At 43.0% G+C, this 18,621-nt stretch overlaps 1 protein-coding gene across 2 annotated transcripts; it reads left to right on the forward strand.

Moving 5' to 3' along the window:
* The first annotated feature begins 438 nt into the window (after positions 1–438).
* On the forward strand, positions 439–16,061 carry DACT1 (dishevelled binding antagonist of beta catenin 1). Of its 2 annotated transcripts, none has more exons than XM_061429024.1 (4): positions 439–889; positions 3,086–3,218; positions 4,306–4,461; positions 8,055–16,061. In XM_061429024.1, exons 1-4 carry the CDS (start codon positions 545–547, stop codon positions 9,944–9,946), a joined length of 2,526 nt encoding a protein of 841 aa, XP_061285008.1. In that variant the 5' UTR covers positions 439–544; the 3' UTR covers positions 9,947–16,061. The 2 variants fall into 2 exon arrangements, with proteins under 2 accessions (XP_061285008.1, XP_061285009.1); XM_061429025.1 differs by having other exon boundaries at positions 442–889; positions 8,166–16,061.
* Positions 16,062–18,621: the final 2,560 nt, after the last annotated feature.

Here is an 18,621-nt window from a genome sequence, read left to right on the forward strand (position 1 = left end):
CTGTAACAGGATGCTGGGGCTCGGGGTGCTCGCCCCTGGCTTTGTGCGATTGTAAAGAACCAATAAGAAGCGAGGCAAAAACTGGGTGCCGTAAACCCGAAAAGGGGGCGAGGAGGCCCGCGGGGAAGAGCGGGGGAGGAGAGAGGGAGGAGCGGGGAGGGCCAGGCGAGCAGGAGGCCGGCGCCGAGCGCGAGCGGCGCCCCTGACACTAGAGGGGGAAGCCGAGGGGGAGCGGGCCTCGCAGCCGAGGGGCCGGCGCGGGGAGGGGGTTCGCCTGGCCGCCGCGCGTGACGTAGCGCCGGGCAGGGCGTTATCAGCTGCGGGGCCGCGGCGAGGGACGCGCGGCGACAGCGGACGGCGCCGCCCGGGGCCCGGACGGCTGCAGCCCGGGGCCGCGCGCGGGTCCTGAGCGCTCCGGGTCCCCGCCCCCGCCGCCGCGCCCTGCCGCCGGGAGGCATGAGCCCGAGGCCGCAGCCCTAGCGCCCGCTCCTCCGCCCGGGCGGCCCGGCTGCGGGGACGGGTGCGCGCGGCCGGGTTGGGGGCCATGAAGCCGAGTCCGACTGGGACGGCTAAGGAGCAGGAGCCGCCGGCGCCGGCCCGGGGAGAGCAGCGCACGGCGGAGCCTGAGGGACGCTGGCGGGAGAAGGGCGAGGCGGACACGGAGCGGCAGCGCACCCGCGAGCGGCAGGAGGCCACGCTGGCCGGGCTGGCGGAGCTGGAGTACCTGCGCCAGCGCCAGGAGCTGCTGGTCCGGGGCGCCCTGCGCGGCACGGGGGGCGCGGGGGCCGCTGCAGCCCGCGCTGGGGAGCTGCCGGGGGAGGCGGCGCAGCGCAACCGCCTGGAGGAGAAGTTCTTGGAGGAGAACATCTTGCTGCTGCGGAAGCAATTGGTAGGTCGTGTCCGGAGGTGGGGGCACGGCTGTCCCTGCAGACGGGCCGGGGGTCGGGCAGGTGGTCCGTGGTGGGTGCCTCTAGCTAGGAGCAACCCTCTGGCTTCCCGGGACCCCCGCCCGGCTCTTCCCTGACCCGGGTTCCTGCGGGTCCCCGGGGGCGCGTGGGTTGTCGACGCCCACGCGATCCCGGCGTGTGCCCGCTTTGTGTCAGGTGAGGGGCCGGAGACCCCGCGCGGACTGCCCGGGAGAGGCTGGCCGCTCTCTCCTCCGGCCCTGCCTTCGGGATTCTTGGAGTAGTCTGGTCGGAACCTCCAATCGCTCTAGTTAGACGAATGCCTGCCCTCTCCCCGAAGGTTTGCAAACCCTCATTTAAAACAGCATTTCTTTGGAGGGCTTCTTGGCTTCAGGTCCTCCCGCCGAGAGGGGACAAAAGCCGAGGAGGGGACTTTGGGGCGCGATTGACTGTCCAGTGCCGAATTTTACTATTACACGGAAGCGGCCGCGGGGAGCCCTGCCTGCCCCTCCCTGGGCTCCCCACCTCCAGCCTGCCAGCTTTTGCCTACTCTGCTGCTTAATTTCAGATAGAAGCCCTTTGTATAAGACGGCTAAAACAGATGCACATGATGGAAATTTGGCTGGAGAAAGTGCCCCCTCCTCTCATAGGTACTGCTCGTTGTGACTTGAGGTGGAGGTGGGCGGAAGGGAAAACCTCCTCTCAGGGAGCATTTATCTTATTGGATTTGTGTCAGCATCTCAGACATTCTCTACCGTCTTCATTAACGGGGAAGAAAAAGAACTTTGACGCTTAATGTATTGATGAACAGCTTTGACCCAGCCTCAGAGAAATGGCGGCAGCTTTGTTTCCATGACCTCAAAAATGTAGTTTTGAAAACAGAAAAAAAAAAAAAAAAAAAAATCCTTATCTGACCATGTGATACTATCTGAAACTAGACATATACTAGATAATGTCTCTCCTGCTAACAGAGTGATGCCTTGTGGTTGTTGAGTGTTTTCTTGTATTATCTTTTTTCAGATAATTTGTCTCTTTTTTGAGCGTCAAAGTGATTTTACTTGGTTGGTTCATTTTTTTCCTGAAGAAACTCGTTCTAACAAACAAGCATGTTATGTGTCCAAGCTTTTTAAGTTCAAGGACAGACAAGAGGAACAGATACTCATATGCATCTGTTTTGTAAGGCTGTGTGGAAGTAGTGGTTTGTGCAATACCTCAGGTTTGGCATTTTGCTGTGGTTTTTGGTAGCAGACTGATTTGAGTCAATTGTTGCTGGTAGTGCCTGGTCATTGACATTCTGTGCATTGTCTTATACAATAGCACCTTCTTGTCTTCATGAATCTCACAATTGTGAGTGGCACATTCCTGTTGTTCCCTGGAGAGGGGCAAGACAGCATGTCAGGAGAATTCCCGTCCAGTCAGTGTTTGTGGTACTATTTTCATTTGTAGACTTGGCATTTGTGATTTGAACCAGATGCCTTTGAGTTTTCTTTTCTTTTTTTTTTTTTGCTTTCCCAGCAATAGGAAGCACTAGGTGGCGGTGTGACTTAGCACTACAATCTGTCACCTTTGGAAACCCGAGTTGAGTTCAAATCTTGATGGACCTTCCCTTGAGGGTTTTGGATTCTGCCAGCTCACATTATACTTGGCACTGGCTATTAGTATTAGTTTCTCACTTTCAAAGGCCCTAAGACTGATTAAACCCCACAAAGTGACTAATAGAAATCAAAACTCTGCAGGACATTTGGCCAGAAAATCTCACCTAAGAAAGATTATAGTGTATTGTAGGAAATCTGTTACACTCTGACTTCAAATTAAAGAGTTTACTGTGAAGTACTGTTTTGTAATAAATTGGCTGTACACAGAGGTGTTTTTTTTTTTTTAATCTCAGTGGGTTTTTCATATCCCTACCTATAAAAAGTAAGTTTATATATATATTAGCTGAAACTAAAACCAAGTTTTGTTTTTATGAAGAAAATTTATATCACTGCAAAATGTGAGAAAGTGGAATTAAACAGGACATATTCTTGAAGTTTTTCTTCACTTCAGATCATCCAGTAAAATTTTGGTTTTGAAAAATTTAGGGAACTCTTCAGATGGTAATTTGAATACTTAGAGCCAACTTTGTAGTTCTTTGTCACCAGAATTTTTTTTTTTTTCTTTCTCTGTTTCTTCCTCATCAGAATTGTTTGAGGAGAAGAGATGCTGGTTTGTTGAACCAGTTGCAGGAACTCGACAAGCAGATAAGTGACCTCAGACTGGATGTGGAAAAGACATCTGAAGAGCGCCTGGAGACAGACAGCCGCCCCAGCTCAGGTGAGTGTGGGGGCACGAGGAGAAACTCTGCTGTCATGAGTTCTGTCTCGGCTCCCTGTGCTTAGCATTCTCAGACCTGCAAAGGACAATGGAGTTTGTTTCCAGTACAGAGAGACTACAGCAAAACAAAACAAGAAAATTCTGTTATTCACTTGCATGACAGGGAAACAAAATCAGGCAATAAATTTATTGAAATATAGTTGATTTACAGTGTTGTGTTAATTTCTGCTGTACAACAAGTGACTCAGTTACTTGTATATATATTCTTATCTATTATGGTTTATCACAGGATGTAGTTTCCTGTGCTGTACAGTAAGATCTTGTTGTTTATCCATTTTCTTTTTTTTTTAATTGATTTTTAATTGGGAGAAAATTGCCATCCATTTTCTACGTAATGATTTGTATCAGCCGATGCCAGATTCCCAATCTATCCCTGCCCACCATTCCCCAGCAACCACAAGTCTGTTCTTTTATATCTGTGAGTCTATTTCTGTTTCATAGATGAGTTCATTAGATAACAAAATTTTTAATAATGAGACTCATCTGACTGAAGTCCCCTGAGTTTAAAAATAAAAGCTTCTATGCAAATTTCTGGAAGCGTGATCCTCCTTTGAAACTTGAGAAAGTCAGAACAGGGCTAGAAAATTAGTCACACTTCAGCTTCCTGAGACCACTTCAAAAGTTTTCTTTTTTCCTTTTAAACCATTTGGCTCCTTACATAGATTTGTTTTTCTCTTCAGGTTATTTTTTTCTGAAATGTTTGTGAAAAAGTTGACACTCTCACAGATCTGAGTCTCTTTCCTTGCCCATCTTTAAAGGTGGGGTCAAGGAGGAAGGTCAGTTTGAGAGTGAGAGTACTCTCAACTTTGAAACGTACTTGTAGTTATGGGCTTTTTGCCTTTTTCTGAGGATTGCTGGAAACGAAACCCTAAAGTCAAGACACTATATCTCATGAACCAAAATTGCCATCCCTCCTTCCATATTCTCTTTTCTGTCTTTTGTACATGATTACCCCTTTTCCTTTTAAGCACAAATGTGTGTTTTTGCTTGACATGATCTTAATTTCAAATGATGTTTTGATTTGTAGGGTTTTATGAACTGAGTGATGGGGCTTCGGGATCCCTGTCCAATTCCTCGAACTCGGTCTTCAGTGAGTGTTTATCCAGTTGTCATTCCAGCACCTGCTTCTGCAGCCCCTTGGAGGCAACCTTGACTATCTCAGATGGTTGCCCCAAATCTACAGGTAAGACTTTTTAGAATTGACATTTAAAAAATTTATTTTCAGTTGGAGGATAATTGCTTTACAGCATTGTCTTGGCTTCTGTCATATAACAGTTTGAATCAGGCATAAACATATATATGTCCCCTCTCTCTTGAACCTACCCCCACTGCACACCATCCCACCTTTCTAAGTTGTCACAGAGCACTGCATTGAGCTCCCTGTGTTATATAGAAATTTCCCATTAGCTATCTCTTTTACATATGGTAATATATATATTTCAATGCTACTCTCTCAATTGGTTCCACCCTCTCCTTCCCTCTGTATCCAAAGTCTGTTCTCTATATCTGCTTCTCTATTCCTGTCCTGCAGATAGGTTCATCGGTACCTTTTTTCTAGATTCCATATATATACATTAATATATGATATTTGTTTTTCTCTTTCTGACTTACTTCACTATATAACAGGCTCTAGGTTCATCTACCTTCCTAGAACTGACTCAAATGAGTTCCTTTTTATGGCTGAGTAGTTTTCCATTGTGTATATGTACCACAACTTCTTCATCTACAGAATTGATAGACATTTTTAATTGGAAGGGGTCAAAGGTCCTTAAAAGTTGTCTAGCTTCAGCCCCTTCTACTGATGAAAAACAAAGACAGAGAACTTCATCTGCTTTTTGCCTTTAGTGGCATAGCTACCTCTAGGATCAAGATCACCACTATTCCCAGTCCTTTTTGGGTGTTACCTGGCTTTATATCCTGATGGTAGCAAGATAGCTTATCTTTAGAAATCCTGTCCCAATATTATAGATCTTGAGCTCTGTTTCTGAATCTTTGCTGTTAACTTGTTTCCGTTTTCAAGATTACTTCAGATCTGCTTTCTTCTTCCTTTAATCATTTAAAGTTAAGGCTTCCCTGGTAACTCAGTCAGTGAAGAATCCTCCTGCAATACAGGAGACCCAGGTTTGATTCCTGGGTCAGGAAGATCCCCTGGAGAAGGATATGGCAATCCACTCCAGTATTCTTGCCTGGGAGATCCCATGGACAGAGGAGCCTGGCAGGCTACAGTCCATGGGATCATAGGAGTTGGACACAGCTAAACCACCACCACCAAAGCTTACATCAAATTAAATATATCTGTCAGCCTGCTTAAGAGCTGCTTGGCTCTTCTGGTGGCAGTGGCCCTGCGTGTTCTCCAGAATGCCTTGTGTGATGGCAGCTCTCTCTTCTTTTAGAAGGTGGATGGGGTTAGATCCCCTCGACCATTTCCCCCTTTGGGGCTATTATTGCAGTGATCTCTAGAGAGAATCATGCCATTGTTGGTTCTGGAAGAGTTTCTCCATTTCCACTATGTGTCTCACACACTGCTGTATGCTCCGCGTACATTTCTCTGCTTTGAATCCTCCATACAGTTCTGCAAGGTGCAAGTGTTGTCAGCAACCATTTTATGTATCAGAAAATGGAGGCCCAGTGAGGTTAAGTTTGGTAAGTTGCTTAAGACTATATATAGTGAGTAAGTGGCAGAGGCAGGGTTCAAGCTTAGGACTAACTGCTAGATCCTTGTTTTTCCACCACACTAAGGGAATTCAGAAAGTGTTGTGTTCAACCTTCTCATCAAACAGGAGGAATTTGGTTTTACATGCCTTTTGTCAGAGGCTCCTGGTTTGCTGAATGGCAGAGTTGTTGCTGAAATTTGGGACATCTTCCTTAGTTCAGATTTAGTGTGATTCCTCAGAAGAGCAGAGAAAATACAGAGATTAAAGGAGGCGATAGGTTCTGGCACAAGTCACTATACCCTTGGTTTTATGTATTGTCCACTTAGGTATAGGCTGAATTTCTGAGGTCTAGGCAGTGCAAACATAACACCAAACAACTGAGGCTGCTAATCAGCTGGTGTCTCTGTAGTGTGTGTTGTTAGCAGCAATCATTTGGGGAAGCACAGATCTGTGTTATCTAGAGTGTCTGGGTCTCAAGTTCATTGGTAATTGCTGCCTTTCATTCTGCAGATTTGGTTTCAGAGGGAAATTTTATAAACCCATTAAAGGTACTTTGGTATAGGTTTTCCTTAAGGACAGACTTCTCTATCCCAAATGTCACATCTTCTCATAATTGAGACAGTTGGGTTGGCCTTTGGGGGCTTGGATGTCTGTCTTGTTCCTAAACTCTAGAAAAGAGGGAACAGGGACGAGAGGTGTCATGTAGGTAAATGTGGCTTTGAGTAAGATAAGGATAGGCCTTGGGGTAGTGAGGAAGAATGAGCACAGATATTACCTAGAGAGATTTCCCCTTCTTACAACAAACTGTTTATTGGGAGTGGAAGTGGAATTGGGGACATGACACATTTATTTTATAATAAACTTTTGTTTACAAATGAGTATCATTTCTGGGTCTAGACTGGCCCTGCCACCCAGACTGCTAATAATCATAGAAATTCACAGGGCTTTTCTTTAAACAATTAACATATAATCTAGCACATAGTAGGTTTTCAATATTTGAGTGAATAAATATAATGGAAAGCAAATTAAATAGGGACAAAAACTTTGATCTTCTGTAACTAAAAGTCACACAGAGGACTTGATATTTATAATATATACCAGGATAAGCGATCAGAATAATCTAATTAAGCAAGAAAGCTTGATTTCATTGTATTTTGGCATCTATGTTTTTGAGATGTGGAAATTTTATTCATTAGTACTACTCCTCAATCTTTTAAAGCCTCATCAAAAGTTCCTTCATAAAATATTGTGGTTTATTTTTTAGTATAACTATTAAAAACATAAGGTGATTATTATTTAAATTTAGTCTTGATTGAAATTAGATTAGTTTCCCTGACCTTTCAACTGACAGTAATATTCAAACACATGTCATTAAGAATTAGGTCTAAAAAAACATTCAAAATCAGGAGAAAGCCCATGAAAGTATAGTTTATCTCAAGTACTTAAAGGGAAACCAGGAATAGAACACAGAAGGTAAAGTGGCCCAGAGAAAGAATGGCTCAAAAAACGTTTATTTTTCCAGTTATAAATGCAGTACATATGTGAAAGTGAAGTCGCTCAGTCGTGTCTGACTCTTTGTGACCCCATGGACTGTAGCCTACCAGACTCCTCAGTCCATGGAATTTTCCAGGCAAGAGTACTGGAGTGGGTTGCCATTTCCTTCTCCAGCATACTTTTATTGAAAAGTTAGAAAATAGAAAAAGAAGAACGTACCATTACTTGCTTTCCCAGCACTTTGAGATGCTACTATTAGCATGTTCACATGCTTCATTTCAGACGTTTTTCTTTGACTATATCCAGTCTTAGTAAAATTATAAAATTATGATTTTCACTCCACTTTAAAGTGTTTTCCATATATTATTCAATAGTTTGAAAGCATTTTTAATGGCTGAATATTTTTCATTCAGAGTTATATCTTGTTAAAAATTCCTTTGTTGATTATTTTTTTCCTCATCTAGTAGTATGAACTGTATATGAAATACTACTAGAGTAGTATTGTCTTGTATTTGGTATTCTTTGTTATTCTCTCACTATCTCTGAATTTGTCTTCATAGAAACTGGCCTGATCAAGCTGGTGCTGACCAGTTCATTTCTTCAGAGTGTACCTTTAAATGTTTTTCAGATCTCATAGGATGGCTGGAATATAAAGAAGGCCATTGTGAAGACCAGGCCTCAAGGGCAGTTGACTGTTCCCCCTCCACACCACAATCTAATTCCCTTGCTGTCATTGCAGATGTGAATCCCAAGTACCAGTGCGATCTGGTGTCTAAAAATGGGAATGATGTGTATCGCTACCCCAGTCCACTTCATGCCGTGGCCGTGCAGAGCCCAATGTTCCTCCTTTGCCTGACTGGCAACCCACTGAGGGAAGAGGAGCGGCTTGGTAACCATGCCAACGACGTTTGTGCGGGATCTGAGCTGGACGCCGTCAAGACAGACACTAACTCACCATCTCCAAGCAGTTTGTGGTCTGCTCCCCATCCTTCATCCAGCAAGAAGATGGATGGTTACATTCTGAGCCTGGTCCAGAAAAAAACCCACCCAGTAAGGACCAACAAACCGAGGACCAGTGTGAACGCTGACCCCACGAAGGGGCTTCTGAGGAATGGGAGCGTTTGTGTCAGAGTGACTGGGGGTGTCTCACAGGGCAACAATGGGAACCTTAAGAATTCGAAACAGGTGCCTTTGCCCTCTGGAGGCATCCCTTCTTTGGACAATGGGGGCTTCTCCCCACCAAAACAGTGGTCAAAAGAATCAAAGCCAGAACCTCTGGAAAGCAAGAGGTTGCCCGCGCCTGAAGGCTGTTCTCCAGGCACTGCTACCGAACTTCAAGGTAAGCATTTGCCCAAAAATGCCAAGCCCGTCTCCCAGGAACATGCGAGGTGTCCCCCCGCTGGGACAGGGGAGTCCTCTAAGGAAAGCGGGCAGATCCCAGCTGCCTCTCCGAAAGAGAGCCCTGGGAGGGTCCTCGCACCGCTGCAAGAGAACAAAGTGGTCCAGCCACTGAAAAAGGTGCCACAGAAAAACAGCCCGCAGGCAGGCACTCTGGCGCCCCCTCCCGCCGCCTCAGCCCTGCTGCCCCCCACTTTCCCGGCGGAAGAGCGGCCGGCCCTGGATTTCAGAAGCGAGGGCTCTTCTTCTCAGAGCCTGGAGGAAGGGCCCCCGGGGAAGGCGCCGCCCGTCCTGGCGCCGCCTCCGGGGGTCAGGCCACCCCGGGGTGCGCGCCCCGCGGCCGCCCCGAGGGCCTCCGGCGTGAAGCACCGGGCGCTGGCCGTCCACGGGCCGGAAAGTGCTCTGCCCCCCGTGAGGGAGAAGGCCCGGGTGGCCGGCAAGAAGTGTCGGTTCCCCGACGACACGGATACAAATAAGAAACTGCGGCGAGCCCCGGCTAAGGCGCGGCGGGGCGGGGGCGGCCAGCCGGACGCGGGGCTCCCCAGCCGGCCTCTGGGGGCGGGCCACCGCGCAGGGAGCCGGGCGCACGGCCACGGCCACGGCCGGGAGGCGGTGGTGGCCAAGCCCAAGCACAAGCGCACCGACTCGCGGCGGTGGAGGTCGGCCGCCGAGGTGTCGTACGAGGAGGCGCTGCGGCGCGCGCGGCGGGGCCGAAGGGAGCCCGCGGGGCTGTTTGCGGCCGGGCCTTACGCCAGCCCCTACGCGTACGCGGCCAGCGACTCCGAGTACTCGGCCGAGTGCGAGTCCCTGTTCCACTCCACCGTGCTGGACACCAGCGAGGACGAGCGCAGCAACTACACCACCAACTGCTTCGGCGACAGCGAGTCCAGCGTGAGCGAGGGCGACTTCGTGGGCGACAGCACGAGCACCAGCGACTCGGAGGAGAGCGGGGGCTTGATTTGGTCCCAGTTCGTGCAGACGCTCCCCCTGCAGCCGGTCCCGGCCTCCGACCTTCGCCACAACCCCACCAAAACCTTCGTCAAGATTAAGGCCTCGCACAACCTCAAGAAGAAGATCCTCCGCTTTCGATCGGGCTCTTTGAAACTGATGACGACGGTCTGAGGCACATCCTCCGTGTAGAGTGGGGCTTACTAGTTCCCCGCCAGTCGGTGGTGTCTTCCTTTTTTGTGTGTAATAATTTCACGGAGTGCTTTCCTTTGGTTAAAAGAAAACCGAGGTGAATTTTTGTCTCATCTTCGTCACGTATGGACACTAGTGCCTTTAATGGAAGGTAAAGAATGTTTTTTTTGCTGGTTAGAAGTGAATATTGAGTTTTTTATGGTGGTGACAGTGAGTGGATTTTGTGGTATCAGATGATTTTTCTTTGAAATGGTCTGAGCATCTGTGAAGGCACAGGTTTTGATGTTCAGGTGTTAAGTGGCTGAGACCTTTTGATCTGGAGGTCAGGTGGATGGCATTTGAGGACATGCATTTGCTACTTTTGGTTCTTCAGGGCAGCGTCGCCATGAGGGTTTTCCTGTTGGGGGTATCACATACAGTTGTGTGAAGCAGATACAAGGGGCAGTCGTGGTTTTCTGTCATTTTTTATATATTCTGCTTTTCTCAGATGTAGCCCCATTCTGTTTTCTTCTCAGAACTGTTTGGTTTACTGGACTCAGAACTTGAAGACCACACCCTACATCCAGAAAGGTGATCTGGGTAGGGAGGCTGGTAATACCTTAAAAGGATTCGCTAAAACCTTTGCCACCCTTGGTGCCTAGGCCCTGGTTACAGTAACCCCTTCTAGGGCCATTTACCCAACATTGATGCCTTTTTCCCCCCTCTCTAATTTACAGCAGATCCAACCATTTCTCCCTTGGAGACTTGGCTTTGGTATAACTTTTCGTCATTGGGTGCAGAGAAATTCACTCCTAATGAAATAACTCTTGGGTGCGACTCCAAGCTCAAAACTGCTCACAGAGCACTGTGCCATCTAAACATTAGCCCAAACGTATTAGTGCAATCCAGTCCAGATTGGACCACTGACCCTGTCTTGGAAGGGCTTTTTTTAAAAAAAATTTTTTTGGTAAACAGTATTGTGTAAAATTGCTTTTTTATACCAATATATGCATGTTTTGTGCATGAGTAGTATTTGTTTTGATATTCCTGTTGATGTTAAATGACTGTATGATATAAACAGTATGTGTTTTTATATATCTTTGTGTAAATTTAATATAACACATTATATGCTGTAATAAACGATTTGTTTTCCTGCTGTTAAGTTTGTTATTTGGGTATAAAACCAGATGTTTACACCTATAAATCTTGTGCTGATTATTGTGGGATTTATATTAGGCCTATTCTAGCATTTGAAATATTATTTACAATAATTAAGGCAGATTTTAAGAGTATTTGAATGGATGGTACATAAACAAATGAGGACAAGCAATTCACTTGTTGAGAATGGTTAAGGTGCTTCTTTAAAATTGAAGGTATGTTTAATAGAGCTCTTCTAAGGAAAATATTTCTGTGAAAACCTCCTCTCTCCCCCAACTTCTAAGTATGCAAAATTTTCAACATGCAAAAGTTGAAAGGATAGTACAATAAACACCTGTGTAGCCACCACCTAGATTCAACAATTGTTAAGATTTTGCCATGCATGGTTTAACACTCTATATAAATAGATTAGATTAAACCATATTGCTGGTTTTGTGGGTTGAAGATAGATTTTGGTAATCTTCCCTCTCCCTACTACACTACTACATTATTTTAGAGTAAATTTCAGGCATCATGATGTTTCATTTATAAAAACCAGGTATTTCCTAAGAACAAGGCGATTCTCCTATGTAACCACAACACCATGATCACACCTAATGAAAATTGACAATAATTCTTAATATCAAATGTTTAATCTCTGTTCAATAGCTTTCCAATTTGTTTCAGGATTTTTAAATAGCAGCTTCACTTCTCCGTCCAACCAGGATTCAGTCAGTTATACTCTGCATTTGGTTATAGATCCCTAGTCTTAGAATTTGTTGTTGTTCAGTTGCTCAGTCATGTCCGACTCTTTGCAGCTCCACGGACTGCAGAACACCAGGCTTCCTGGTCCTTCACCATCTCCTGGAGTTTCCTCAAACTCACGTCGATTGAGTTGGTGGTGCCATCCAACCATCTCGTCCTCTGTTGCCCCTTCTCCTGCCTTCAGTCTTTCCCAGCGTCAGGATCTTAATCTTAGAATAGCCTCTCCATATTTTTTTACAATGACATTTAGTTGTTAAAGTCAGCACAGTTGTCTTGTAGAAGAGCCCCATTCTGGATTTGGTTGTTTCTTTGTGTGTGTATGTGTTTTTTTGTTTTTTTTTTTTTAACATCTTCTAGTCCCTCTATTTCCTGTAAACTGTGAGGGCTTGATTGGGTTTAAGTTAAACATTCTTGGAAAGAAAATTTCACTAATGACCTTGCTGCTTTTATTGCTTCACATCAAGAAACAGAATATCAGGTTACCTACTATTACTGAATTTAAGAGTGATCCCTTGGTCAAGTTAGTGAGCAGAGCTTTCTCCACTGTAAAGGTTTTGTTTTTCCTCTTTGCAGATGGTTAATATTTGTGAGTGATTCTTTGGTACAGTGTGTATGTATATCCTATTCTTCATAACTTTCGACTTAATGGCTTGAGTTTACTTTGCTGATACTTGCCTGAATCAGTTATTGCCTTGGGGATGCAACATGGTGGTTTTGTAAATATCTTTCCTTCTACTTTTATTGGGTGACATGATACAAAAAGGAACTTTCCTTATTTTTTTCCCTTTGTCTCTTTAAACGAGCATGGTGAATTCGTGGATTTTTACTCATTTAATACTTTATAATCACTTATGTGTATTGTTCTTTTTGATGCTCAACATGTCCCAAATTTGACCAGTGAGAGGATAAATTTCATTAAAAGACTGTGGAGTCAGCTCAGTCTCATATATTTGAAATATGAGAAATTGTACTCTATTAAAATGATTTTTCAGATGCTAAATTTCAATGTAACAAAAATCTGGTAACTATCCATTTTTTATTCTGTCTTGGAAGTGGTCTCTTTTTCTGTATTTCTCTCTTATCTCTAAGAAGGCTTTTAACTTTGAAACTATAGCAAATTATTTCTCTGAGGCTTATAAAGATAAGGCTTTTTTTTTTTTCCCCAACAAGAGTTCTTTTTTTAAGAAGACACCTCAGACAATTTTTGAAAATGTAGAGTTGCTAGTCTTTTCATATTTGTATGTTTTTACATGTAGTCATTCTTCTTTGACTAGAATTTCTTTGGTTGCCTGATTAAATCTAAGCCAAGGACAAACAAGCAGATGATCTGACCATCTTTTCTAATGCTATGTGTGATCCAATCTTTTTGGGGGCAAGTTATAAAGTTTATTGTGTAAGGCAGCTGTGACCTACAGTCAGTTCTTGAATCATGTCCAGGTTGTTCTCAATAAGCACAGAAGGGGGACTCTTTCTAAAAACCAGCTTCTGAATAATTAAATTTTAGGTGACAGAACACCAAAGAAAGAGAAGTGAGAAAAACAGGATTTTCAAAGAACCTTGGGTTTGTCCACTTCTGTCTGTTGCTTGACTTATCTGTAGCTAACAGTTGTACTACTCAGTTCAGTTCAGTTCAGTCGCTCAGTCATGTCCGACTCTTTGCGACCCCATGAATCTCAGCACGCCAGGCCTCCTTGTCCATCACCAACTCCCGGTTGTAGTACTAGAAAATTGGAAAATTGGATTTTAGAAAATTGGATTTTGTCCATTATTTTCAATGACAAGTATACCTTGTTATACTTGTTATTTCAGACAAAAGAACTCTTTAAAATATTTTTCTTTATTTAAATAAATTACAAATTCTCATTGTCAGAAGGAAAAACTGTCAGTTTATGTACATATGTTTGCACTCTTAATCTTCCTCAAATCCTACTTTTTAATAATGTTGGTGTGTATATTTCCATACTGTGTTATGTGTACAAACATATATTATCGTTATATTTTTTCTTCAAAACCAGGTCCCGGTCTATATTTATCATTCTGTAACTTATTCTTTCATGAATATAATTCTCTGCTTCTAATGGGGTTCCAAGTACTTCCTCACTGAAGAAAAAGGCACCAGATTTTATGGGGCTACTTATTTGCCCTACTTAGAAAAATTCTAATATTTAGCAATAAAAGTGTTACCCAAGTGCTGTACACTTGCAGACCTACTGCCTTTTTAGTTTTCTCATGTGTTATTGTTCAGTGTCCTACTCTTTGCAGCCCCATGGACTGCAGCACGCCAGGCTTCCCCATCCTTCACTATCTCTGAGAGTTTGCTCAGATTCTTGTCCATTGAGTCGATGATGCCATCCAACCATCTCATCCTCTGTCAGCCCCTTCTCATGTCCTCAATCTTTCCCATCATCAAGATCTTTTCCAATGAGTTGGCTCTTCGCATAAGGTGGCCAAAGTATTGGAGCTTCAGCTTCAGCATCAGTCCTTCCTATGAATATTCAGGGTTGATTTCCTTTAGGATTGACCAGTTTGATCTCTTTGCTGCCGAAGGGACTCTCAGGAGTCTTCTCCAGCACCACAGTTTGAAAACATGAATTCTTTGTCATTCAGCCTTCTTTACGGTCCAACTCTCACATCCATACCTGACTATTAGAGGAACCATGGCTTTGACCATATGGACCTTTGTTGGCAAAGTGATATCTCTGCTTTTTAATATGCTGTCTAGGTTTGTCATAGCTTTTCTTCCAAGGAGCAAGCATCTTTTAATTTCATGGCTGCAGTCACCTTCCTCAGTGATTCTGGAGCCCAAGAAAATAAAGTCTGTTACTGTTTCCATTGTTTTCCCCATTTATTTGCCATGAAGTGAAGGGACTGGATGCCATGCTCTTCGTTTTTTGAACGTTGTGTTTTAAGCCAGCCTTTTCACTCTCCTCTTTCACTTTCATCAAGAGGCTCTTTAGTTCCTCTTTGCTTTCTGCCATAAGGGTAGTGTCATCTGCATGTCTGAGGTTATCGATATTTCTCCTGGCAGTCTTGATTCCAGCTTGTGCTTCATCCAGCCTGGCATTTTGTTCACTGTATTTTATTATTTTTTACTGTGAGGTCACTTCAGTGGGCTATTATTGGGGGAAATCTTGTGAGGCTTGATTAAGGATTTTGCCATACCGAGGAGCTTTGTCTTTTTTTCTCCTAGGTGCCTTAGGGACATATCCACGCTGGACCACTTTTAAGTTCATTTCTCTGTGTTGGGGTTACCTGCCCACAGAGGTAGTACAAGTGCAAATCCTAAACCCACATGGAAGTACGCTGGTTACATGTTCTCAGAGGAGACATTTCCCACGGCAGAAGAGCTTCTTTATTTTCATCCTGGGCCAGGAAGTGAAATTTTTTTCTTGGACCAACCCTTCGCTGAGGGTGTATCCCTTCTGTGCCTGTAGAAAATATGAAGAGGTCTCAGTCCCAAATGCTACAAGTCCTTGTCCTCATGTGCCTTGCTTCAGGGACCAGAAACTTCTCCCTCTACTCTCCAAAGGTATACCGAACTTGAGTGCATTTGTAGTGAAGTCAATACACACGTATGAGGATGTTTGTTAATAGTTTACCCATCATTTCTAAGTGTTTTACAGTGAAATGATTAGGTTATCTAGCCCATCAAAGGGCTGGAAATAAAATCCATACAGGCACCCATTCATTGCCTTTGCCAATAAGTTGCATTCTCATTTCCTTCTCTCATTTTGGTACAGTATTATCAAGGTACAACTGAAGTATGGTAAAATGCACATACTTGAACTTTACAATTTGATCAGTTTTGACATACTTATATAATTATGTAATCATCACAATCAAAACAATGAAACTTCCATCATTCTCAAAAGTTTCCTTGAGATCTTTGTGTCCTGTCTCTCTCTCTTGCCCTCCACCCCTTTCCCCAGAAAATCACTGATCTGCTTTCTGTCACTATAGAATACTTTGTGTTGTCTAGCATTCTGTATAAATGAAATTAAACAGTGTGTACCCTCTTTTGCCTGAATTTTTCATTCTTCATAATGATTTTTAGGTTTATGTATATTGCTTCATGTCTAAATAGTTCTTTTCTGCTTTATTGCTGAGTTGTATTCTTCTATACAGATAAATAATGATTTGTTTATCCCGTTTACTTGTTGATGGACATTTGGGTTATTTCCAGTTTGGGGATATTATAAATAAATCTGTGAAGAACGTTCATGTACAGGTCTTTGTGTGGACAGATGTCTTTGTTTCCTTTGGGTAAATGAAATGTGTTGGTCTTATGGTAGGTGAATGTTGTAGAAATTGCAAAAATGTATTCCAAACGAGTTGTACTATTTTACATTCTTATAAGTGACATAATGAGAGTTTCAGTTGCTTCATATCCCTACTATCATTTGGTGTGCTCCGTCTTTTTAGTTTTAGCCAATTTAATGGATGTGTAGTGGTATCCTATTGTGGTCTTAATTTGAACTTCCTTGATGACTAAGAATGTTGAACACCTTTTAATGTGTTTATTGGCCATCTACCTATCTTCTTTGACAAAGTGTCTGTTCACATAGTTTGTCTATGGGTTGTTGGGCTTCTCATAATGCATTGTGAGAGTTTTTCTTTTTTAAAAATTTAATATAAAAGTCCTCTGATGAGTATTGTGAGTATTTTCTCCTAGTCCATGGCTTGCCTTTTCACTTTAATGGTGTCTTATGAGGAACAGACATCTGTAATATTAATCAAGTCCAGCTTTTTATTTTTTCTTTTATGGTTTGTGATTTTAGCATCCCATCTAAGAAATGTTTTCCTAATCCAAGGTTGTGAAGATCTTCTCCTATGCTTTCTTCTAGAAATATTATGGTTTTAGGTTTCCATGTAGATCAAATGACATATTCTGAGTTAATTTTGGGGATATAATGGGAGGTAAGGACAGATGTTCAATTTTCCAAACACATACTTTCAGTCTAGTACTATTCATTGAAATGATTTTCACTTCTGACTTGGCACCTTTGTAAAAAAATTGAAATATATATACATATACACACACACACACACACACACACACACACATATATGTTTGGATTCTATTCTAGTTCATTTATCTGTATGCCTATTTTTTCACCAGTATCAACTGCCTTAATTTTTGTAGCTTTACAGTAATTGCTGAAATCAGGTAGGGCAAGTCCTCTCAACTTTGCTTTGTCATTTTCATTCTTTTAAAATCCTTTGATTATTCTTAATCCTTTTCATTATTATTTAAATTTTATAATCAGCTTATCAATTTCTACCAAACAACAAAACCCTGCCAAAATTTTTATTGGTATCACATGGAATGTAGTTCACCATAGATGTATTACCATCTTAAAAATAGCCTTTCCATCCATAAATTTGCAGTATTTATCCATTTATTTAGGTCTTTTAAATTTTCTGAAGCAATGTTTTATAGTTTTTAGTATAAAGGTCTTAGTCATCTGTTGTTAGATTAATTCTATGCATTCTATGATTTTTGGTGATACTGTAAATAGAAGTGTGAAAATTTTATTTTCTAATTGTCTGCTGGTGATATATATATATAAGAATACAATTGATATTCTATATTGACTGTAAGGGCTTCCCAGCTGGCGCAGTGGAAAAAGTGCCTAACAACGCAGGAGATGCAAGAGATGCTGGTTCAATCCCTGGGTCGGGAAGATCCCCTGGAGAAGGAAATGGCATCCCACTTCAGTATTCTTGCCTGGAAAATTCCATGGACAGAGGAGCCTGGCAGGCTGCAGTCCGTGGGGTTGCAAAGAGTCAGAATGATTGAGCACAACAATAACATTATTGACCTTAAACCCTGCTAAATTCATTTATTAGGTTTAGTAATTGCTTTGTAGAATTCCAATCTTAGACTTTTTGATATTGTCCTAGAGATCTGGAGTGTTGGAGAAGACTCTTGAGAGTCCCTTGGACTGCAAGGAGATCCAACCAGTCCATTCTAAAGGAGATCAGTCCTGGGTGTTCTTTGGAAGGAATAATGCTAAAGCTGAAACTCCAGTACTTTGGCCACCTCATGAGAAGAGTTACTCATTGCTAAGACTGATGCTGGGAGGGACTGGGGGCAGGAGGAGAAGGGGACGACAGAGGATGAGATGGCTGGATGGCATCACCGACTCGATGGATGTGAGTCTGAGTGACCTCCGGGAGTTGGTGATGGACAGGAAGGCCTGGCGTGCTTCAATTCATTGGGTCGCAAAGAGTCGGACACGACTGAGCCACTGAACTGAAAGATCTGGAAACCTTGTTCATTTTTCCAATACTTTCTGTTTTTCAGTTTAGATGATTTCTATTGATCTATTTTCATTTTCCCTTGTTACCTATCTATTTTCTGCTATTTGGCCCATCTAGTGAATTCTAAAAAAAATTGGATATTGTATTTTTCAGTTTTAAAGTTTCCAGTTGGATTTTTTGTTTGTTTGCTTTTTTTTTTTTTTCTTTTTTTGTACTTTCTGTTTCTTTACTGAGAATCTCTATCCATTCATTTCAAATGTATTTTCCTCATGGAGCATAGTTACAGTAGTTACTTGAAAGTCTCTGATCGTTTCAACATTTAACTGATCTTGAGGTTGGCATCTGTTGATTGTTTTCCCCTTGAGATCCGGTCATATTTTCCCGTTTCTTTGGTTGTCAAGTAATTTCAGATTGTATCCTGAACTTGTCAGAGTAATATTGCATAGGTTCGGAGTCTGTTTATAATCCTCAGGGGAATGTTGATGTTTTTGCTTTACCAGGCAGTTAATCTT

The sequence above is a fragment of the Bos javanicus genome, chromosome 10 (genome assembly GCF_032452875.1).
Source record: "Bos javanicus breed banteng chromosome 10, ARS-OSU_banteng_1.0, whole genome shotgun sequence".
In the NCBI taxonomy this organism is placed as follows: domain Eukaryota; kingdom Metazoa; phylum Chordata; class Mammalia; order Artiodactyla; family Bovidae; genus Bos; species Bos javanicus.